The 24,823-nt window shown below is 46.0% G+C and overlaps 1 protein-coding gene across 3 annotated transcripts in view; it reads right to left on the bottom strand.

Annotated features, from left to right (window-relative positions):
* LOC141270743 (uncharacterized) overlaps positions 1 to 24,823 on the bottom strand; it is a 93,783-nt gene that overhangs the window by 10,231 nt on the left and 58,729 nt on the right. For 2 of the 3 annotated variants that reach the window (XM_073680845.1, XM_073680846.1), the window contains 5 exons: positions 24,116 to 24,264; positions 23,807 to 23,986; positions 23,600 to 23,724; positions 23,419 to 23,516; positions 22,331 to 22,421 (listed from right to left, as the gene is read on the bottom strand). The exons of the other annotated variant lie outside the window; for it this stretch is intronic. In XM_073680845.1, coding sequence (XP_073536946.1) covers positions 22,331 to 22,421; positions 23,419 to 23,516; positions 23,600 to 23,633 — 223 coding nt within the window. In that variant the 5' untranslated portion in view covers positions 23,634 to 23,724; positions 23,807 to 23,986; positions 24,116 to 24,264. The remainder of the gene's footprint in view (positions 1 to 22,330; positions 22,422 to 23,418; positions 23,517 to 23,599; positions 23,725 to 23,806; positions 23,987 to 24,115; positions 24,265 to 24,823) is intronic. 3 annotated transcript variants of the gene reach the window in all.

Here is a 24,823-nt window from a genome sequence, read left to right as displayed (position 1 = left end):
CGGGTCTTCATTTTCTGCTCTGCGCTCTGGACCTGCAGCTTCTCTTGCTTCACGCGCCGTTCTCGCTGCTCCCTCTCAAACATTTCCAGCTGTTGGCGGCAGGCTTCCCGCCGTTCGGCTGCGTCTGCCCGCGTTTCCTTCGTGAACCCCATTAGGTCCTCCCCAGTGGGGTCCCATTCAAACTGGACGTCCTCCAACGGTAGCTGGGGGGTTTCCGGAGGCGCCGGAGCAGGGATGAGGGGCTCAGATGGTACTTCAACCTCCGCGGGCAGGCTCCTCCGAAAGCGGGGGTTGACATACTCGGGGGGCCAGATGAAAGGAAGCCCATCCGGACTGGTGTGTTGGGCGAAGAGATCTGCGCCCAGTGGTGGTACTGCAGAGGCAGGGGGCACGAGCGGGTTGGCGGCGCCCGGGGGCACGTGGCCTTGCGACCAGGCCCGCGCTGGTCGCTTCCTAGTTGCTCCCAGGGGTGGTACAGCAGGTGCAGGGGGTTCCGTCGGGGCAGCGGCGCCCAGGGGCGCTAGGCCTTGCGGCCGGGCCTGCGTGGTGGTTAACTGAGCACGCCCGGGGTCAGAGGGCACGGCGTGGGGCGGGGCTCACTGGCAGCGTCGACGGCCTGGGGACTGGTTGGTGGCGGTGGAGGCACGGTGTCGACGGCGGGTCCAGGTACGTTGGGCTCCGCAACAGGGTGCAAGGGCAGGTCGGCGGCCCCAGGGTTCGGGGTAGGGGCGTCTCCGTTACCTACCTCTGCTGTCGCGGCCTCCTCCGCGGCGTCGTCCTCGGCCTCCGCTCTGCTTTCACTGCCCTCGGTGGCTGGTGTGCTCCTGGACGTCGACGGCACCTCCTGCTGCAGGGTCACAGCCCGCCGAGCCACTTCTTTCCACCCGGCTATGACGTCCTGCTGCGCCCGGACCATCCTCCGGTCCAGCTCCTCCAGCGCCGCCCGCGCATACTCGGGGTCCTCCTTGGGGAGATGGGCTAGCAGCTCTGTGAGGCTGCATGGTGGTGTGGCTTGCAGCAGGCCCCTTGCCAAAGTGCTGGAGCTTGTTACTTTCTCCATCTCTGGGTGCGGCCTGGCCAGACTGATCCAGACCACCCCCCCTGCCCCGCAGTTTTCTTCTCTTTCCGCCCCCATGGGGGGTGGTCCTGGGGCATTTTGCTGACAATCACTCTCAGGGGCAGCCCCCCCACGCTGACTGACATTTCTACCGCCGTGCTCATGGTTGTTGGGGGCGGGCTTCCTCTTTGGCGCCATTCTGGGACCCGGCCCACGATGGGAGGCGGCCTCCTGTGGTCTTTTGGCGCGCACATTATGGCGCTCGTTCTTCTGGGGCGGGCGCCATCTTTAGTACAATGAAACAGTCTCTTTTCAGGCGCGCAGTACCCGTTGTTAGCGGGCACGAAATCCTGCCGACTACGCCAAAGCTGACTCGCCCCCTGGGCAGTGGGGCACTCGGATCCGGGCAGAAGGGGAACGATGGGAGTAGTAGTGGCAACCCGGTTCCGTGGCTCAGGGTGGTCAGACCAGTGGCAGTCTTTTAGATGTTTCAGATAATGTCCGACTACGCCACCCGCGGATTGCGGTTATTAGGAACCGCCGCTGCAGGGCAGACCGCTGGGGCCGATGATGGATGCAGCTAGGATGGTGTGACTCCCCACGGGAAGAGTGCGGCCCCAGGGCAGTGTGGTGAATGGTGGGAGTGATGGTGGTGAGAGTCCCAGTACCGTTAGGGCTGGAGGAGCGAAAGAGCACACAGACAACGTACTGCAGTCCAATGTCTTTTACTCACAGTTCAGGTACTCCGGGTCACTTCTGTACACGTAGTGACCGCCCGAGCCGTGCTGCGTCCACCAGGTGTGGGGCTCGGTCAACTCCCAAGGCAGTTCAGGAGTATGGCTCAGGACCCCCTTTTGTCCTTTCTCTGGCCTGCCTCACCAGTGACCCACTTTTGTCCAGCTGCCGCGGACTTGTGCGGTTAAACGTGGGCCTCGTCCTTCGCTGTCCTATATGGTGCCTTCCTAGCAGATTTGATGAGGTGTCGCACCAATAAATGATCACGACGTCCGGTCTTTGGCTGAGGGTAGTTTCTCCTCCACCAACTTGGGATCCGGTACCCTTAATCTGCCTGACCCTTCACCCTGGATTCTCGTGGGTTCTTAGGGTCCCTTCCACCTTCTTGTTCCTGAGCCCTTCGGTTTCTCTGTCTCTCCTCCGTCTTTCCTGTTCCTTCTTATCCTCCCTTCTCGTGGAGCTGGGCTCAGGTGGCACCACAGCTCCCCTTCACCTTCTCCTCGGCCTCTCACTAGGCCCTCCTAGAGTAGAGCTCCTACGGAGCCTCTACTACCTGTCTTCTCCTCTCTGGACAGAAACTAGATCTAAGATGGTGCCCACCTTTTATACCTCCCTCTGACCATGAGCCCAGGTGACCAGCAACCAATGGGCTCCTTCCTATGCTCAGGAACCAACCCCTATCTGCCCCTACAGCACTGAGTGTTCCACCCCCCTCCCCACTCCAGACAGGGACATAGTCGGTCGTGCCTGCACTTCTGTCTAGTGGGAGCGCCGTTGAGCTGTCCCTCGGAAATGCGGTGTGTGTGCTGTATGCAGCTAACTGAGCCCTGGTCCATACTCCATCCTTACCCGGGAGTGGAATATCACACCTCTGGCAGAGGTGCAATACCCCTGTAGCGGCCGAACCCTCGGGGCGCTACACTACACCTTGCAATGTGATAGCTGCAAGGCATAATGGGAAAACCCACGTGGCCACACCTGAGGTCACAGGAACCTTCTGTGGAAGATGCAATCATCTGCAAAGCAAAAAATGGTGATTCACACAAATCAAAATTGTTCACATTTGCCTAGACAAGAGAGACTCATCTAAAATTCTACAGAAATTCTGTTTGTATCAAACTGATTTGCTAATCTTTACTCTTTTCTGGTCCAATTAATGGATCAAGATATTGCATGCAAAAGAAGACCGTTTTTGCACCCATCCACAATACAAATCTAGAGGTGCACACGAAGCCAAGCAAGTCTGCAGTCCGCAAACACGACTGTCACTATTTTTGAGTTTGCCATCTGCATCCAGTCTTATCACACTCCATGACTACAGCAGCGTGACGTCTGAATGCCTTTTTATGAGAATTCAAACAGTGACCTCAAGCAGAGACAGGAGCGCACGCAAGAATACAGAATGACCTTCCCCTGAGCCATAGCGTTGGTCTTCGTTAGCCTCATTGCACTGAATGGTGAACATATATACACTAAAAACGATTATTTATTAAATTCTATTAAAAGCACAAAAAAAACTGTACAGTAAAAATTCCTATATAAGGTAATATGTCTGGATGACCTACAGCTGACATACACAATTAATCAATGGTGAAGAGCTGTCCAAGATAATGTGATATATGAATCCAAAAGACCTGCAGTATATCTAGGTCAGAGATACTGAATGGTATCAAAGTCCCAGGCAACACCAAAATAATAACCTGTGGAACTCTAGATCAATACCTTGGCTGGTACTGCCTAGCTGCGGAGGTCGACACCCTAGATATACGTGATGTGGCTATATTCATACAGGCAGCATCAGGTATGTAATTATAAAGGGAGACCCTTGTAATATATAACAGCAAAAATTTACCCCAGTGTGGTTCACTCCGACCAGATTGGTTTCGTCAGTGAAAGACAAGCCTCTGACTCCACTAGAAGAACTATTAACCTGGTCTCGCTTATAGAAAAACACTGAACACCTTCTCTGCTCCTATCTCTGGATGTAGAGAAGGCTTTCAATAGAGTGCACTGGGGATTAATGCGGTCTATTTTAGAAAAATTTGGATTTACTGGACAAATATTAAAAAGGCATCATAGCCTTACACTCAGTCCCCTCAGCTCATGTTTCAAAAACTGTGCTGATGTAAAGTAGACATGTGGGAAATGAAATAAGAATTAAGAAATTTAAAAATTGTGAAGTTTTCACCAAATGTAAGGCTATGTGCCCACGATGCAGAAATGCTCAGGATTTTTCCTGAGCGTTTCTGCATCTCACTGGTAGAAAAAACGCATGCGGATTGTACATGCGTTTTCCTGCCAGGGACATGCGGAAATGAAGCGTTCTGCACATGCATTTCCGCATGCGGATTTACAAGCGCTTTCCAAGCTATTAGCATCACTTGGAAAGTGCTTATGACAACTTGGTCACACTATATAAATCCATGCAAAAGGCATGGATTTATATAGTGTGACCCGAGAGAGTGGTTAAAAATAAAAAAATAAACTTAAATACTTACCTTCCGATGGCCCCCGAGACTTGCTGTGCTCCTGTGCCATCAGATCGCGGTACTGAAAAGACCTGCCGTCACATGACTGTGACGTCACCGCAGGTCCTCCAGTCCTGCGCGATTGCCGGCAGCCAGCACAGGGAAGGAGTCCGGGGGCAGTCGAAAGGTGAATATAATCTTTATTTTTTATTTTATTCTTTTTTTATGGTACCTGGGTGTGGAGGAGACTCTCCTCTCCTCTACACCCGGGTACCATCCGCACATTAGAACGCACCAATTACGCAAGTACAGATGCAGTCTTGCGGAATTGGCGCGTTCTAATGCAAGTCAATGGCAACGAAAACGCAGCGCTTCCGCAAAATAATTGGTAGTGCTGCGTTTTTTTCCGCAATGATAATCCGCAGCGGAAATTTCCGCAGCATGTGCACAGCACATGCGGATTATTATTGGGGAACATTGCTGCCCTTCTACCATGCGTTTTTAATGCGTTTCTGCAGCTGCAGAAACGCATTAAAAACGCATCGTGGGCACACAGCCTAAGAAGGCCTCCTGTATGATGTCTCCAGACTAAGTTGGTATGGATGCTATCCAGCCTGATAGTCTATGACAATCACTAAAGTGGCGTTATTTGAATGGTTTACTTTGTTTTGCCAGCACTAAGGGGTTGTACGTAGAAATTATGGGGCCCCATAGCAAAAGTTCTAATGGGGCCCCCACCAAGAAAAAAATATTTTGTAAAATCATTTCGGACACAGTGCATAGGCATTGATGTAGAAAGTCATATCTCCTATGTATTGTGGCACTTACAAAGTAATTTTGCCACTACTGAAGCCCCTTAATATCAGAGGCTGAATTTAAGGGCTCCATAGTGGCCTTGTGATCTAGCACCATTAGTGGTATGCTACTGTTTCATATATTTTTGAGGCTTTGATTTGCTCCTATATGTATTGCTGATGACTAAAAGTTAAAGGGAACTTGTCAGGTGGTTCATGCTGCCCAACCCACGGACAGCATGATTCGCATCCTGGCTGAATGATTGTAGCTAAGTATTATAATTCTCTGAAACACTGCAGTGTTTCAGAGAAAATATAACTAGAAGATCGGGCTCACCCCTGGCTGGCTTCTCCCAGCACTGCACCAGGTGATTGACAGGTCTCTAGCAGAGGGAATCTTTAAAGTATAATATTCTCTGAAACGCTTCAATGTTTCAGAAGATAATACATCTCACTGCAAATGCGATTCATGCTGCCCGTGGGTTGGGTAGCATTAATCGCTTGCAGGTTCCCTTTAAAAGCCTCTCTCCATGGGGCAAACATAGTAACATAGTAACGTAGGTTGAATAAAGACCTAGGTCCATCCAGTCCCACCTTTCTCCCCAATTGTACTCCCTACACTAGCATACTAACTTACTGGGACTAGGCCTGGCAAATGTATTATTACCATTTTTATTATTGCTGCACTATTACAATTAAAAATTAGTTTTATATTTTGTATTACTCTTGTGATTCTAATAATGGTATTCCTAAAATACCTATGCCTAAATCTGTTGATCCAGAAGAAGGCAAAAAACCCAGGACACATTCAGCCAATTTGCACCACGGGGAAAAAATTCCTTCTTGACCCAGAAAAAAGGCGATCAGTCCTAGAACCCTGGATCAAACCTAATTGTGATACTACACTGCTCAAAAAAATAAAGGGAACACTTAAACAACACAATGTAACTCCAAGTCAATGACACTTCTGTGAAATCTACCTGTCCAGTTATGAAGCAACACTGATTGTGAATCAATTTCTCCTGCTGTTGTACTAATGGAACAGACAACTGGTAGAAATGATAGGCAATTAGCAAGATACCCCCTATAAAGGAGTGGTTCTGCAGGCGGTGACCACAGACCATTTCTCTGTTCTCAACCTTTTTGGCTGTTGTTTTGGTCACTTTTTCATTTTGCCATTCCTCTCACCCCTAGAGGTACAGTAGTATGAGGCGGTGTCTACAGTACAACCCACAGAAGTTGCTCAGGTAGTGCAGTTCATCCAGGATGGCACATCAATGCGAGCTGTGGCAAGAAGGGTAGCTGTGTCTGTCAGCACAGTGTCCAGAGCATGGAGCAGATACCAGGAGATGTGGAGGGAGCCATAGGAGGGCAACAACCCAGCAGCAGGACAGTTACCTCATCCTTTGTGCAAGGAGGAACAAGAGGAACACTGCCAGAGCCCTGCAAAATGACCTCCAGCAGGCCACAAATGTGCATGTGTCTGCACAAACGGTTAGAAACGGACTCCATGAGGATGGTATTAGGGCCCAACGTCCACAGATGGGGGTTGTGCTTACAGCCCAACACCATGCAGGACGCTTGGCATTTGACACAGAACACCAGGATTGGCAAAGTCGCCACTAGCGCCCTGTGCTCTTCACAGATGAAAGCAGGTTCACACTGAGCACATGTGACAGACGTGACAGAGTCTGGAGACGCCGTGGAGAGCGATCTGCTGCCTGCAACATCCTTCAGCATGACCAGTTTGGCAGTGGGTCAGTAATGGTGTGGGGTGGCATTTCTTTGGAGGGCCGCACAGCCCTCCATGTGCTCGCCAGAGGTAGCCTGACTGCCATTAGGTACCGAGATGAGATCCTCAGACCCCTTGTGAGACCATATGCTGGTGCGGTTGGCCCTGGGTTCCTCCTAATGCCTGACAATGCCAGACCTCATGTGGCTGGAGTGTGTCAGCAGTTCCTGCAAGATGAAGACACTGAAGCTATGGACTGGCCCGCCCGTTCCCCAGACCTGAATCCGATTGAGTACATTTGGGACATTGTGTCTCGATGCACCACAGACTGTCCAGGAGTTGGCGGATGCTTTAGTCCAGGTCTGGGAGGAGATTCCACAGGAGACCATCCGCAACCTCATCAGGAGCATGCCCAGGCATTGTAGGGAGGTCATACAGGCACATGAAGGCCACACACAATACTGAGCCTCATTTTGACTTGTTTTAAGGACATTACATCAAAGTTGGATCAGCCTGTAGTGTGTTTTTCCACTTTAATTTTGGGGGTGGCTCCAAATCCAGGCATCCATTGGTTAATAAATTTGATTTCCATTGATGATTTTTGTGTGATTTTGTTGTCAGCACATTCAACTTTGTACAGAACAAAGTATTCAATGAGAATATTTCATTCATTCATATCTAGGATGTGTTATTTGAGTGTTCCCTTTATTTATTTGAGCAGCGTAGTTATGTAATTACTATTATCGTATTAAATTTACTACTATAGCTGTAATATTTTGTCTAATTTAACTGTAGCTCACAATGTTATGTGTATCAAGGAAATCGTCCAGCCCTTTTTTGAACGCTGTTATAGTGTCGGCCATTACTACCTCTTGTGGTAGGGAATTCCACAGTCTGACTGCTCTGACTGTAAAGAACCCTTTCCTGTTTAGGTGCCGGAATCGCCTTTCTTCCACCCGTAATGAGTGCCCCCTGGTCCTTAGTATGGTCTTTGGAAGGAATAAGTCATGTGCTAGTCCTTTGTACTGACCCAACATATATTTATACATGTAAATGAGATCCCCTCTGAGGTGTCGCTTTTCTAAGCTAAACAAGCTCAACTTTTCCAACCTCTCATCATAGGAGATCCCTTCCATCACTTGTAATAATCTAGTTGCCCGCCTTTGAACTGACTCTTAACTGCTGAATATCCTTTTTAAAATGTGGAGCCCAAAACTGGATCCCATATTCCAGATGTGGCCTCACCAATGATTTATATAGGGGTAACAATATGTGGGGATTGCGGGATTTTATTTCTCTTTTTATAGATCCTAAAATCTTGTTTGCTTTTGTGGCTGCTGCTTGACATTGAGTACAACTGCTCAGCTTACTTGTAACCAGAATACCCAAATCCTTGTCCTGTTATGTAGTCCCGAGTATACTCCCATTTAATGTGTATGTAGTGTAATGCAGCGGCTTGCGGCATTACTGTAATGGTCCAGGGTGTGTTCTGGCTGACCATGTACATCTCCCTCCGAAGGACATGACTGTGACATCAGTACAGGTCCTGTGTGCACTGAAGGACTGATCACATGACTATGACATCATTGCAGGTCCTGTGTGCACTGAAGGATATATAAATCCTGGTGCTTTTGAAACAGGGTGAAAGGCGTGAAGCCTGTTCCCCGTGTGTGTGACACTGTTAGAGTGTGAGGCCTAGTGAAGCCTGGTGAAGCCTGAAAGGCAGGGGCTGGATCCTTGTGTGAAAGAGATGCCAGTAGCCTTGGAAGGTACGAGGGCTGGAGACCCCCATCTGGGAAGCCGTAAAGCCACAGCTGTGGCAGAACAAAGCTGACTGAAGCAGCTACGACCCGGCAAAGGTAAAAACGCTGCGTTATATGGACATTGATATAGTTACTTTGCTGAAGGCTGTAACTGGAGCCAAGTGGGCCTGTCTGCCACTTGAAAGGCTCTTGCATGTTATGTGTGTAAACATGCCGGTGAGCCACTGAGATGGACTATGTTATAAGCAGTTATGAAGTGTAATAAACTGCTGGATTGTGAAATACCGGAAAGACGTTGCATGTGTGCTTTAATTCACCCGGTGAAGCGAGTGTTCCCCAGCATGATGAATAGCGCTGCCTTCCAGTAGCAATAGGATTACTCTGTCCTCGGTGCATTACTCTACATTTATCTACATTAAACCTCATCTGCCAGGTGTTTGCCCATTCAGACATCTTATCCAGATCATTCTGCAATATTGTAACGTCAAGATCAGATTTTAATATCCTACATAGTTTGGTGTCATCAGCAAAAACTGACACTTTACTCTTAATCCCATCCCCAAGGTCATTAATAAAGAGGCTAAAAAGAATCGGTCCTAGCACAGACCCCTGTGGCACCCCACTGCTGACTATGTCCCATTTAGAGAACGTACCATTTATGACGACTCTTTGTTTCCTATCATTTATCCAATTCCTTACCCATCTGCATATAGTTCCCCCAAGTCCTTGCTTCTGTAGCTTCAGTATAAGGCTGCTATGTAGTACAGTACTTACATCCAGATTTGCACTTACCGCCTCATAGAACCCCAACATGTTGGTTAAACATGACCTATTTTTCATGATTCCATGCTGATTATCATTTATTATATTATTCTCTGCGATCTAACTCTGCAGGTCATCTCTTATGATGCCCTCAAAAACTTTGCACACTACTGATGTCAGACTTATTGGACGATAGTTACCTGGATCCACCTTCTTACTTTTCTTAAATATCGGTAACACATCGGCTATCCTCCAATCCTGTGGCACTACCCCTGTTACCAGAGAGTCTAAGAATATGAGATACAGCAGTTTGTCAATTACTGAGCTTAATTCCCTCAGTACCCATGGATGAATACCATCTGGGCCGGGGGATTTGTCAATGTTTAATTTGCTCAGACGCAGGGGTACTTCTTTTTGTGTTAATATAACTAGTTTATGTGGTGAACTTTGATTTTTGCCCTGTCGAAAGACCCCTGGAACGGACGGTTTGTTGGTGAACATGGATGAAAAGTGTTTAATATCTCAGCATTTTCTTTGTCCTCTGTTTTTTTCTTTTCTGGCATTGATGTATGTATAAAAAATTTTGGGATTTATTTTAATGTCGCTGGCGATTTGTTTCTCTATAGATAACTTTGCTAGCTTGATTTCTTTTTTACATTTCTCATTTAGATCTTTATACTCCTGAAATGCTATTTCGGTATTCTCGGCCTTCAAGATTTTGAATGCCCTTTGTTATTGTCTTATTAAACTTTGTCTTATTTATCCACAATGGTTTCTTTTTATTCCTGGACATTTTATTACCAGAGGGTATACATTTTCTACAGGATTCTAGTAGCAATTCCTTAAACATGCTCCATTTACGTTTGGTATCCCCAGTTACCATGACATGGTCCCAGTCTACACGATTAAGCTCTTCCCTTAATTTGTTGAAATCAGCTTTCCTAAAGTTCCAGGTTTTTGCATTTCCTTTTTGAAATGTTTTATTAAATATTACATTGAAACTTACCATATTATGGTCGCTGTTTCCCAAATGCTCCTGGACATGTAGATCTGAAACAGTATCTGGTCTATTTGACCAGATCCAGCAGATTAACTCCCCTGTTTGGTTCATCTACCAGCTGGGAGAGGTAATTGTCCTGAACTGTGGATAAAAACGTGCAGCTTTTAGCACAACTGGACACTCCTATGTCCCATTGGATATCTGGATAGTTAAAATCTCCCATAATAAGAACCCTATTATTATTTGCTGCCTTTTTAATTTGTTCCAGCATTTCGTTCTCTACCAGTTCAGCTATATTAGGAGGCTTGTAGCAAACTCCAATTAAAAGCTTTCTATTATGGCCATCTCCATGTACATTAAAGACGTGTCTAAAGCCTACAATACGGGAGGATGCATGGGAGGGAAATGAGGAGGTCGAGTCCTTATGGGTGGAGATACATGGGGCAAAAAACAATAATAAAATTATCATAGGAGTCTGTTATAAGCCACCAAATATAGCAGAAGCCACGGAAAGTCTATTAATGAGACAAATAGACGAAGTAGCAAAAAATAACGAGGTGATTATTATGGGGGACTTCAACTACCCCGATATAGACTGGGAAGCCGAAAGCTGTAGATCTCAGAAAGGAAACAGGTTTCTGTCAATTATCAAAGACAATTATTTGTCACAACTTGTGCAGGAACCAACTAGAGGGACGGCCCTTTTAGACTTAATATTAACTAACAGGCCAGACAGAATAACTGAGGTGCAGGTCGGGGGGCACCTGGGAAATAGTGACCACAACATTATAGAATTCCACATGTGCTTCAGTAGGGTGCCCAGCAAGGGAGTCACAAAAACACTGAACTTCAGGAGGGCAAAGTTTGATCAGCTAAGAGATGCCCTTCACCTTATAGACTGGGATAGTATCTTCAGTAATAGGAGCACGGATAGAAAATGGGAAATTTTCAAAACAGTCCTACATAGTCACTGTAGAAGGTACATACCTTATGGGAATAAAAGGGCTAGGAATAGGAGGAAGCCAATGTGGCTAAATAAGGAAGTCAAGAGGGCAATGAAAAACAAAAAAAGGGCTTTCGGTAAACTTAAACAAGAAGGCAGCGAGAAAGCGCTAATATCTTATAGGGAAAAAAACAAAATCTGTAAGAAACAAATAAGAATAGCAAAAGAGGAGACAGAGAGACTAATTGCCAAGGAAAGTAAAACGAATCCCAAACTGTTCTTTAACTATGTAAACAGTAAAAGGATTAAAACTGATGGAGTTGGCCCATTGAAAAATAACCTGGGTAAAATCATAGAGGGCCATGAGGGTAAAGCAAACCTACTCAATAGCTTCTTCTCCACTGTTTTCACAAAAGAAAACAATTTATCGGAGGAAATGCAGAGTGATAAAGTAAACCCTCCGCTAAATATCACCCACCTAACCCACATGCAAGTTTAGAAACGCCTAAATAATATCAAAATAGACAAGTCACCAGGCCCAGATGGCATACACCCCCGGGTACTAAAAGAATTAAGTAATGTGATAGACAGACCGCTGTATCTTATATTCAAGCACTCTTTATGGACAGGGACTGTCCCACTAGACTGGCGCCAAGCAAATGTGGTACCAATATTCAAAAAGGGGTCTAAAAGTGACCCTGGGAACTATAGACCAGTAAGCTTAACGTCTGTTGTGGGTAAATTGTTTGAAGGATTTCTTAGAGATGCTATTGTAGAATATCTTAATGATAATAACTGTCTAACTCCATATCAACATGGATTCATGAGGGATCGCTCCTGCCAAACAAACCTGATCGCCTTCTACGAGGAGGTGAGCTCACAGCTGGACCGGGGAGAGTCAGTGGATGTTGTATACCTTGATTTCTCCAAAGGGTTTGATACCGTGCCACACAAAAGGTTGGTATATAAAATGAGAATGCTTGGTCTGGGGGATAATGTGTGCAAGTGGGTAAATAGCTGGCTGAGTGATAGAAAGCAGAGGGTGGTTATCAATGGAGTAAGCTCAGGGTGTGTCAGGGTTACTAGCGGGGTGCCTCAAGGGTCTGTCTTGGGCCCTATATTATTTAATATATTTATTGATGATCTAGTGGAAGGGTTGCATAGTAAAATAGCAATATTTGCAGATGATACTAAACTTTGTAAAGTAGTTAATACAGATGAGGATAGGGCACAGCTACAGGAGGATTTAGATAAATAGGGGAGTTGGGCCAAAAATGGCAAATGGGGTTCATGCACATGGGAAAGAAAAACAGCAGTCACCCATACATATTAAATGGGAAACCGTTGGGGAAATCTGACATGGAGAAGGACCTGGGCGTCTTGGTTAATAGCAAATTAAATTGGAGTGCCCAGTGTCAGGCAGCAGCTGCGAAGGCAAATAGAGTCATGGCATGCATCAGAAGAGGAATAGGGGCATATGATGAGAACATTGTTCTTCCTCTGTATAAAGCGCTGGTAAGGCCGCACTTAGAATATTGTGCACAGTTCTGGGCTCCGGTGCTCAGGAAAGACATATTGGAGCTAGAGAGGGTACAAAGGAGGGCGACTAAGGTAATAAAGGGAATGGAGGGACTACAATACCCAGAGAGGTTGTCAAAATTAGGCCTATTTACATTGGAAAAGAGAAGGCTTAGGGGAGACCTCATAAACATGTATAAATACATCAGGGGGCAGTACAGAGATCTCTCCCATGACCTGTTTATACCAAGGATGGTGACAAAGACGAGGGGGCACACTATGCGTCTGGAGGAAAGGAGGTTCCTGCACCAGCATAGAAGGGGATTCTTTACGGTCAGAGCCATGAGACTCTGGAACTCTCTGGGAGAGGAAGTGGTGATGTCCAACTCACTTAATGAGTTCAAGAGAGGCCTGGATGCCTTTCTTGAGAACAATAAAAGAACATCTTATGCTTAGTTAATTAATCCAGGGATTTAATCTGACTGCCAGATTGGTGTCGGGAAGTGAATTTTTCCTCAATGATGTAAATTGGCCTATACCGCATGTTTTTTTTTTGCCTTCCCCTGGATCAACGCTGCGGAATAGCTGCAGTGCACAAGAAATAGGCCTTATAAGCTATGTAACTATCTATGTAATTAACCCAGACTGACTTTACATTGTTGCAGCTCCCCCCAATGTTGTCATTGATCACAGGTTTTAAGTTGGATCTTCCGAAAATACACACTCCTCCACCTTTTCTGTCTTTCTTGTCCTTTCTAAATGTAGTGTAACCCTCCATGTATGTCACCCAGTCTTGGCTTTCATCCAGCCAGGTTTCCGTAATACCCACTACATCATATTAAATGACCGACATGAGAGTCTACAGCTCAGCCATTTTGTTAGCGAGACTTCTTGCATTTGCCAGCAAACATTTAATACCATTAGCACATTTGTTACTCCTACTCAGCTCCCTACTTTCCTTGCGTATCCCAGTACCCTCTAGATCCTCTATAACCCCTGCTGTCCCACTCAGTCTACTCTATCTATCCTATTAGCACGAATACCTTCCCTCCCCCCAGATCCTAGTTTAAAAGCTCCTCCATCCGTCTGACCATTTTTTCCCCCAGCATAGCTGCACCCTCCCCACTGAGATGCAGCCCATCCCTACAGTATAGCCTGTAGCCGATAGCGAAGTCGGCCCAGCTCTCCCTGAACCCAAACCCTTCATTCCTGCACAAATTTCTAAGCCATTTATTTACTGCATCTCCCTAAGCTCCCACTGTCTTTCTAGTGACGCTTGTGGCACTGACAGTATTTCTGAAAACACCACCTTGGAGGTCCTGGCCTTCAGCTTCTCTCCTAGTTCCCTGTACTAATTTTTTAAGGACCTTCCACCTCCCTCTAACTTTGTCATTGGTACCGATGTGTACCATGACCGCTGGGTTTTCCCCAGCCCCACCCAGCTATCTGTCGATCCGATCCCCAATATGTCGAACCCGAGCACTCGGCAGACAACACACTGTTCGGCGTTCATGGTCTCGGCAGCAGATGACCCTGTCTGTCCGCCTAATTATAGAGTCCCCTACCACCAACATCTGTCTGGCCTTTGCAGCACTCCTATTTCCCTCCTTCCTACAGCAGTCGTCTTCCTGGTTGCTAGGAGCAATGTCCTGCTGCAGTGATCCCAATCCTGGGCTTGCAACCCTAGTATCAGCCAAGCAGGCATATTTACTAGGTTGTGCCAGATCAGGACTCGGCTCCCTAGCACTTTTCCCCCTACCCCTTCTTCTAACTGTTACCCAGCTACCTACTTCTGGGTTCTGATCTTCCCAACCTCCACCCTCCTCCATATCACTGGCCCCAGCCAGTGCAAGCTCAGTGAGCTCTAAACTCCTCTTCAGGTTTGCAATGCTCATGAGTGTTGTTAGCTGCATATTTAGATCCAGTATCTGGGCTTCCAAACATGTAACTCGCTGACATCGAGTGCAGACATTTTCACCCTCAAACGTCTGTTCAAGGCATGCATAGATCTCACAAGATGCACACGTGGTAGCATTATCCATGGACCACATATTACATGGGGATAAACAATACAAGTAAAAAAACATCTGAGGCAATTTTTTTTTATGAACATTGAACCCACAAACACTTTCGTTTGCTGTTGGCTGAATGATGGTTTGACCAATCATTTGTCTGACCACCACCTCTCCCATAGACTACAGCGCTCGCTCTGCTGCTCTCTATTCTCTATAACAAAGAGCCACTACCAGACATCTTTGGTGCCGGCTTATCTTTAGAGAACAAAAGGAGTGTAAAAACCAACATGCCGGATGATTATCTCCCCTACATCATAGGTTGGGAGAGAGTTGGGAAGCCCCATACACATTAGACCAGGGATGTCAAACTCAAACACACAGAGGGCCAAAATGAAAAACTTGGACAAAGTCGAGGGCCAACCAGTATACAGTATAATGGCCCCACATAGTCCTCCATACACAATTATGGGCCCACATAGAGGTGGTGGTGCTGGTGTCACGGGCCAAATAAAACCTGCCAGCCAGATTTGGCCCACGGGCCAGAGTTTGACATGTATACATTAGATTGTCAGCTGAGCCTGCTGAAATTGGCAGGTTCAGCTGATGTCGATCTAAGGTGTGATGGTCTTTAGGGCTGCTACCTTTTTATACTGAAAAAACACCAAACAGGCTTGCAGATCCATGGGTTAAAAGAAGAGCAAATACTATATACCTGTATTTATGTACATACATACGCAAATCGTCTCGTAATATCATATTTCTAAAAAATAAAGTGCAGCTGTATGGACAGTGAATGCAGCCGTATGGACTGTGAATGCAGCCGTATGGACCGTGAATGCAGCTGTATGGACCGTGAAGGCAGCTGTATGGACAGTGAAGGCAGCTGTATGGACAGTGAATGCAGCTGTATGCACGGTGTCAGGGGACTAAGAGTTGAGAGCCCATTACCACCTCCAAAGCAGGGGGAACTGTGCATTATGTTGAGGTTTTGGACTGCAAAGGGCCAATATAGTGTCTGCACAGGGGCCTCTTCTGCCTGTGTCAGTCCCTGCATGGTTTTAACACATGGCACCTGTCTTTCCCAGTCTGTGCAATGTACATGACACCTATACACTGTACGGAGACGCTTTGTCACTTCTAATGTATCTTTCCTTGATGGAAAAGTGGCACATATGTGATGTGGCTTTAGTGAGGAGGCCTCTAGACAATTGACAGGTGGTGAGGTAGTGCAGAAGTGATCATGTACATACAATAGCGCTCAGTTCATTGTACACATGGTTCAAAAGTATTGAGGAATACAAGGCCTAAATAAGTTATATTTCTATGTCAAAAGAATTGAGGCAGCGTTGCAAAGTCCATGACTAGTGATAAGCGAACGTGCTCGCCACTACTCGGTACTCGCCCGAGCATCACGGTGCTCGACAAGTTCGGCGAGTGTATTTCCGGGTTGCTCGGACGGGAGCTCTGGTCCCCGCCCTGCATGTTTGCCGCTCTTTAGAGAGCCAATGAACATGCAGGGATTGCTTGCCATGCACTGTAATGCCGTAGCCATGTTGGTTGTGGGCATTACAGTGATTGGCTGGCCGCATAGCGTCATCGGGTCTATATAAGACCTAGTGCCGCTATGCTCGTCACAGTCTACCCCGGAAACAGGCAGAGTAGGGAGAGCTGCTGCTGAGTCAGGAAGAGATTTGCTTTCTTATAGTTAGTATGGGTATTCCACAGCATATCTATATATCCATCTGAACTAACAGTCCTTCTGAGGACTAATCCAGCTGCATATCTTCAGTGGTGATAGGAGGTGTTAGGCAGGCAGGGTATGTGACAGACTGCAGTGCATGTAGCACAAGAGTGTCCATTGCACGTTCTGTCTGCTGCTGCTGTTACAGATATTTGTAGACAAAGCCGGTCAAGCTATTCACACAAGGTCGCTGTGAAGAATAGTGTTAGTAATCTTCAGGCCTGCTATTTAAAACCATTTCTGGCTTCCATTTCCATTTTGTTGCAGTGTGTCGGTGAAGCTATTCACACAAGGTCGCTGTGAAGAATAGTAACCCACAGGCCTGCTATTTAAAACCATGGTCGTCCGTCAGACGTATCACATATAATTGCGGTTCAAATCCAGTCATTTGTAGTGAACGTGGAAAATATTGTCCTCCATTTAAAATGGGCAAAGTGCATGGCAAGGGACAGGGAAGTGGATGTGATGGTGCATGCAGAGGCCAAGGCCATGGGCAAGCTGAAATTGTGCCACAACAAACACCCACATCTTGTCGCTCGACCTTCCTGTCCAAATTACTAAGGGACCGCAAAACACCACTATTGAACACAGAGCAGTGTCAAAAGGTTGTTGGTTGGATAGCATATAATGTTTCCCAGTCACTTTGCCACCACCACCACCACCACCCTGTCTTCCACACGGTCAAGTCTCAGTAGCCGTGAGTGTGGACCACATATTCCTCACCCTGATCCTCTTTCCTCCCACCATGCCGAGTGCCCGGAGACAACTGATCCCACACTTGGACACTCAGAAGAGTTGTTCACTTTTCCATTTGTAGATTTGAGCCTCTCGCCCGGCCAGCTTCAAGCGGGTTAAGAGGAGAACGTGTGTAGCGATGCTCAAATATTTGAGCAGCCACGGTCACACAAAGGCAACGGTGGAAAAGTGCAATTACTGTCGCAAGAAGTGGATGATGAAGAGACACAATTGCCAGAAAGTCAGGAGGAGGACCAGGGTGCGGAAGTGGAAGACGAGGTGGTGGGTGATATAGTAACCACACATAAGGCCTCAGGAGTGGACATGGATGTCAGACATCTGTACCATCCTCCAAAACTTTGAGGACTCCACCAAGATGGTGAGCGGCGATGACGCCATAATTAGAGTCACCATTCCGCTTCTCTGTCTTCAGAAACGCTCTCTGCTCACAATTAAAGAGCATGCATTGCAGGCAGAGCACAATGAGATGGAGCAAGGAACCATACAGGGTGATTCCACTCATCCCAACGTGGATTGGGAGACAATGAGGAAGAGGAGGAGGAGAAGTTGGAAGAACAGGAGCTAGTTTCCTTCGCTATAGACTACCTGGACAACTGTCATACTGTCTGTTCAGCATGGATGGCCTGAGGGCAGGGAGGAGTAGGAAGAGGAGGAGGATGAGAAGGAGAGAATGGTCAGTCATCCTATTGGTGAGGACACGGAAGTCTTGTCTGTTAGCAGTCTGGCACACATGGCTGAGTTGATCTTACGCTGCCTTTCCCGTGACCCTTGCGTTGTCCAAATTTTGAGTGACAGTCATTACTGGTTGGTGACACTTCTAGACCCACGCTACAAGGAGAACTTTCTCTTTCTTATTCCTGCGCTGGGCAGGCCTAATAAAATGGGGCAGTACCAGAAGGCCCTTGTTGCGGAATTATTTTTAAAAAATCCCATCTGAAAACGCTGGCGGCAGAGGTCACAGTTCGTTGGACAACCAAGGAGTACAGGCGAGAGAGACATAAATCCAATCCAGCAGAGGCAGGGGAACACTGTCAATGTTCTGGGACAGTTTTCTCAGACCACCCCCATCGCACAGGCCCTGATGTGCGGGGTACTCTCAAGGAGGGAAAAGTTTCCAAAGATGCTGAGGGAGTACTTTGCCGACCTTACCAACATTCTCTGTGCCCTATAATTATTGGTTATCCAAGCTAGACACGTGGCATGAACAGGCTCTCTATGCCTTGGAGGTCCTGGCCTGCCCTGCCACTAGCGTTTTGTCAGAGCGGATTTTTAGTGCCGCTGGTGGAATTATAACCGATAGGCGCATCCACCTGTCAATTGAAAATGCTGACAGGCTGACTCTTATAAAAACGAACAAGGGCTGGATTGGGCCAGACTTCTCAACACCACCGAATGATAGCAGCATAACAAACTCAAATACAGTGTCTTTTTTTTGGGAGGTCTAACTCTATTCCCCATGCACCCCTTTCTTCACACCCACACATGGGTATACGCTTCCTGATTTTGTCTATTTGCTTTTGTCCTTCTCCTCCTCATCCTTCACCACAATATCACCACCATATCTACCATATCTACGTCTCTTGCAAGAGGCATTGGAGTTCCTCCAAATTTTTGGCAACCATTGCATTCACTGCATAGGCAAACAGTATGGGAGACCCACTTACAAATAATGGGAAATTTTTTTCAGGAAGCCCTCCTCTACGTCTCTTGCATGGGGCATTGGAGTGCCTCCAAATTTTTGGCAGCCGTTGCAGTCACTGCATATGCAAGAACAGTATGGGAGACCCTCTCCTTTCTAATGGGAACATGTCGTTACTGTGGCCCACCTCTATGTGTCTTTAAATTGTTATTGGGGTGTTTCCCAAATCTTGGCAGCCATTGTACTCACTGCATACCCTATAACTGGATAGCAGAGACGTTCTTTTCTAATGGGAACATGTCGTTACTGAGGACCACCTCTATGCGTCTTTAAATTGTTATTGGGGTTTTTTCCAACTTTTGGCCGCCCTTGCAGTCACTGCATGGGCATTACCACTATAGGAGACCCACACCTTTATAAAGGGAACATTTTTTTTCTGAGGCCCTCTTCTATGTCTCTTCAAAGTGGTATTGGGGTGCGTCTAAATTTTTGGCAGCCCTTGCAGTCACTGCATACGCAATAACAGTATAGGAGACCCACTCTTTAATAATGGGAACAACAAATCATAGCCGGCTGATGGCCCTCTAACAATAGTGAGGGCTGACGGCTGGCCCTATAAAAATAGTCTTTGTGACTTTCAGAGTACCTCCTTCATAAATGAAACAGGATGTGTCTGATGATGTCTTACATCACACCACATGACAAGATAAGGTAGTAAAATGTTAAAATTGCATTTACCGGTGAATGTATTTTTCACCGTTGAAAGCAATGCAAAAGTGCAAAAAAGCATCAAAAACGCTACGTGTGAACATAGCCCAAGGTGTGGAGGAGCAATTTTGTTTTTGTATATTTATTTTGCCTTATATAAAAGTCATTACCCTGGAAAGGATGTTCCTTAACATATTTCTCAGGAAAATCCATTTTGGTTTTGTTTTTGTATGTTTTATTGTGAGTCCGTAAAAGTGGCATAATACTCTGATAACATTGTTGACAGCAGTGACCTGGGAGTCAGAGATGCTTCCAGGGCTCTTCCCTATGCTGTTCACATGTAATTTGAGCACTGTTTCCATCGATTTGGGCAATTTTTAGGCCCTCTGCAGACCGCCAGGGGGGCCGCCGGAAAAATGCTCGAGTTTTCCATAGACTTACATTGGGCTCATTGCTTGGAACGAGCACTCGAGAATTCCAATTTGCTTGACCCAAGCAACGAGTACCCGAGCATTTTAGTGCTCGCTCATCACTATCCAGGACAGAAAAAAATAAAAAAAAACTTTATTCCCCCAGGTCGCTCTTCTCTATTTACCCCATCTGGCTGCCTGAATTCTTTTTATTTGTAGCACTGTGGGATTTTTTCATATATTCACTCCATAAACTGTGATTGTCATACATACACATATATATGACATGTGGGAAGTGGACATATACGTTCGCTATATATCCTGTTAAGCACACCGTGCTCTGTGACGCTGACCTTCCCTCCCTGGAGCTGCCATGTCCTCTCATGGGTCAGATCGGCATTTCTCCTTCTCTGCAGGGGGAGGCACCGAGCACTGCTTATCAGTATTTATACCTAAAACGTAGAAAGGGGTCAGGACCTAGCAGTATCCTGTGAGCTGGCTGCTCTACTCACTGACAGTGCTCACACTGCAGCCTCGAGCCCGTCCGGACATCTATCATGATGCTGTATTAGTGCAGACTCACTCGCACCGCTCTGCTGCTTGATGATGATTGGTAGTAGTACAGCAAAAGAGCGGGATTGGATTACTGAAAGCCCCACCTCTCTTTTCCTGTGACACCATTCGTTACTCTCTCAGGTTGCCTATCATGATGAAGCTCCACCGTCCTACTGCCTCCGAAGACTGGTAGGAACGTTATACGGAAAAAAAAATCATAGACGCTACAGCCAGCAGAAAAAAAAAACCACAGCCCTGGCACCAGGCCCCGAGCTGCCGCGTAGTCTGCCGCTATGGGCGGTACGCCCCTGCCTGCACCGAAAGGCCATTTATTTAGTTTCCTTGATGCATGGTTTATGTAATTGTAATAAACCAGCCTGGACTTTTTACTTAAACCGCTTCCTGAGCCTACCATAGTGAGTAGAAACTTTACACTTCCCCTATCAACTGCTCAGTGAAGAACAAGCAGCTCTCAGATAAAGATACAAGAGGAACATTGGGGTCTTTCTGGATTCGAATATGTGTCCATTTTGAGAAAACAAAGTTGTACAATGATGATCTTATTTTATAGTTGTCCAAACTGACCTGAATAAAAAAAAATTCAACCATTTTTAGTCACACAATTTGTCGATCACCATAAATAATTGTAACGATTACACAAAGTATGTCATGTTTATTGTAATTGCTTTGCATCTTTATTGTATCTTCTAATGTACTGGCATATAGAGATATCTGTATAGACCAGTATATTATAACATGTAATGAAGAATGCTATTGAGGTTTTTAGGCTGAGAAAATTCTCCTGTACATAACAGTGAAGCCTGTGGCTGGTAATGTTTCTGCCTTATATATCAGAGGTCACCAACACTAACATACTTCAAAATATGTTTAGAGACATCCATTGTGCACAGTGACCTGTGATGGACAGGACTGTGAGTAAAGAGTTATCTCCTCTGCAGCAGCTCAGAAATGTGCTCTGGATGCAGTGCAGAAACCAAAATGCTGCAAAAAAAAATGAGTGAAACACTGAAGAGTCGTAACCTTTTTGCGAAACGTGGCTTGTGGTGCCCGCCAAATTCATCGCTAGGGGCATAATTTACACCCATCAGAAATGTTGCTCCAGTCCGTCGTTAACTTGGGTACCATTTCTGTCAAGGCGCACAGAGGAGCTCACCACTGAGAAGAAGTAGTGTGTGTGCGTCTGAGTGAATTCAGAATTACTTAGCACAATTACCTGTCTGCTGTACTCAGCGCTGGGTCAGAGTGGTCACCGACCGCTCCTGCCGGTGATTCAGCTGTTTCATGTCAGCAGAGCAGTCCTTCTTCTGGCTGCTCTGTCGATAAGACATGACTTCCGATATCATGGTGATTTACAGCTGCCTTCCCGTAGTTAAACTATCAATCAGCATGACATCAGCAGTCACGCCCGATCAACAGAGCAGAGTAGAGGAGAAGCCGAATCACCAGTAAGAACGGTCTGTGACCGCTATGCGTCAGTAGAGATCGGCAGCAGGCACAAAAGGTAGGTAGGAAGCGACTACCTGCATGATAGCTCTTAGCTCATTGTAAAAAAAAGAATAGTCCCGGGTAACCCTATAGTGAATCAGCCCCTACATCCACAACAAAAGTTTCATGTGAACACAACCGAAAAAACCCTAAACATCTAAATTTACTCTACAATCCAGTGACTGATTAGAACCTGTGACTTCTCAGCATTTAGTGGTCACTACTCACCTGTGCGGTTATCTGTAGGAATCTCCTCTTTACACCGCTCATCACCCCTCACATGTCCCTCTGTAGTATTAATATGGGGCAGATCTTTACCCTGAAAGAAATATTCTAAGTGTCACAGACAGATGGAGACGTTTGAGAAGATCCAGACAACATCTAATGTCTATGATCAGCTTTATCCTGTTATCTCCACCAGATATAAAACATACACTGAATGGCCACATTGTGAGAAGATCCAGACAACATCTAATGTCTATGATCAGCTTTATCCTGTCATCTCCACCAGATATAAAGCAGACACTGAATGGCCACATTACTAGAGACACGCAACAAGTAACATGTAGGATCTTCTTTCCCCTTCAGAACCTCAGCAATTAATTGCGTCATAGATTGTACAAGGTGCTGAGATTGTTCCCCAGGTATACTGGCCCATGCCACCAGGATAGGTTCTTGTAGTTGCCGCAAATTAGATGAAAGTGCTGAGATGTTTTGGACAACCAATTCTACCTCGTCCCACAGATGCTTTATAGGGTTAAGATCTGAGGACTGTAAAGGCGGGAAAATAAGGGAAACTCACTGTCATGTTCCTGGTGTAAAGAAATCTAAGATCCTGGCACCTCCTCAAGAGAATTTATGTATGACATAAAGGTATATTTGTGGTGCTGCAGGATATATTGTTATTACAGGACAATGATGAAAAGTAGAGTCATTATATGGTTAACACTATGGTTCATTATAATCAGTTTAATGTGATAGTTAAAAGCGTAGGCAGCTGGGCAGAGGAGAGACTATAGTTGTAGTGCATGTTTCCTATGTTGGACTCTATAGAGTGAGGTTGTGCTATGCTCATTGTTGGTACTTGAGGCATGATATTAGGTGTGCGGTCCGAGCCTGACAGTAGCATAGAAACACATGCTGTCATGGTCGGGTGAGCCGCAAGCCAGTCCGAGCATTGTGATGCACTCCTTGTCCGAGTTATACAGCATCTGACGCTACCCTTATACTTGTGGGTAAATCAAGATTGAATACAACACCTTCACACCCTTCTACACATCATAGGGAAGATCTCATGACACCTTCTCTCCATCTACCTGATGATCCTGGGGAACATTGGGATCTTCTTGTTCACAGTCTTGTGGAAGAAAAGGATGGGGACATCTCTCTGGTGTTGTCCTCTTACTGGACGGAACTGGAGGATACATGTACAGGGAGTAAATTTATTCTTTACATACACATAATTATAGGCCGTGTGTATTTGGTCCTGTCTATTACCTGGTGATGTGAGGGGCTGGGGAACCTCCATCATGATGTCCTTGTACAGATCTTTGTGTCGTTTCTAAATACTCCCACTCCTCCATGGAGAAATAGATGCTGACATCCTGACACCTTATAGGAACCTGACACATACAATGATACCGTCATCCCCCGATCCCTTCATAGCGTTACTGTATAATGTCCCAGCATTCCCAGCAGTGTCACCTCTCCAGCCAGCAGTTCAATCATCTTGCAGGTGAGTTCTAGGATCTTCTGGTCATTGATGTCCTCATGTATCAGGGGGTGAGGTGGAGGCCCTGTGATTGGGCTCAGGGGTCTTCCCCATCCCTCAGACACAGGGTCCTGACAGCGCTCACTAGAGGTCTTCTTCACTATTGTGTAATCCTGGTTATGGAGAGACACATTAATAAATCTCACTACAGACATTTCCAGAGTCCTCACCTCTCCAGTTCTGTCCATCTGTTATTCCCATAGATAAGAATGATGTAATGTGACGTCATCAGAATCTCTCACCTCTCCAGTAAGCCGGAAGAGGATCTCTAGGGTGAGGTGTAATATCCTCTCCGCCATCTTGTCCCTGTCCCTATCCATCCTTGATGGTCAATCAGGAAAATTCTCTTATATAGAAGATCTCCACTGAGAGGATCCGATATTGTAGGGACCTGAATGGGGAGAAGATGACTATGTAACATCATAAAGATCCCATGTAAGAAATCTCCGGAGCTGTTACCGGCTTCACATGATCACTACATCCAGTCATGGCCCCGTCCTGCCCCCGGTATAACACACAATCACATTATAGTCACATACAGAGATTTATCACAATGTCTCCAATCCAGCACCAAAAACACAGAACAAATCTAAAAGAAAAACCTAAATTATCTGAATCTTTGTTAAATATTCCATAAAGGGAAACAAAGTTATAAAGTGCAGGGAACATCCACAAAGATCGGGACGGCAGAACCGGGACGTCAGTAACAGATAATGACTAATGATAGAACATTTATATTAGCTACCGAAAATTGTAATCCCAATAAATGTCATTGGCCCAGTAAATCCCTGCATAAAATCGAGAAAACCAAAAAGGGGATATGTGCCAGGACAAAAATAATTATTCCAGTTATTAAAAATTGGAAACTTTATTAGATACAATTCATAAAAAAAGGGTATGGATATTCCCAGTAATACAGACAAAAGTTAAAATTAGTGGGTAAGCAATAG

The sequence above is a fragment of the Phyllobates terribilis genome, unplaced genomic scaffold (assembly GCF_046119375.1).
Source record: "Phyllobates terribilis strain yellow unplaced genomic scaffold, ASM4611937v1 Scaffold_5__5_contigs__length_657084704, whole genome shotgun sequence".
Classification (NCBI taxonomy): Eukaryota; Metazoa; Chordata; class Amphibia; order Anura; family Dendrobatidae; genus Phyllobates; species Phyllobates terribilis.
The sequence above is the reverse complement of the archived record's forward strand: the minus strand, read 5'-3'. Positions and strand labels throughout refer to the sequence as shown.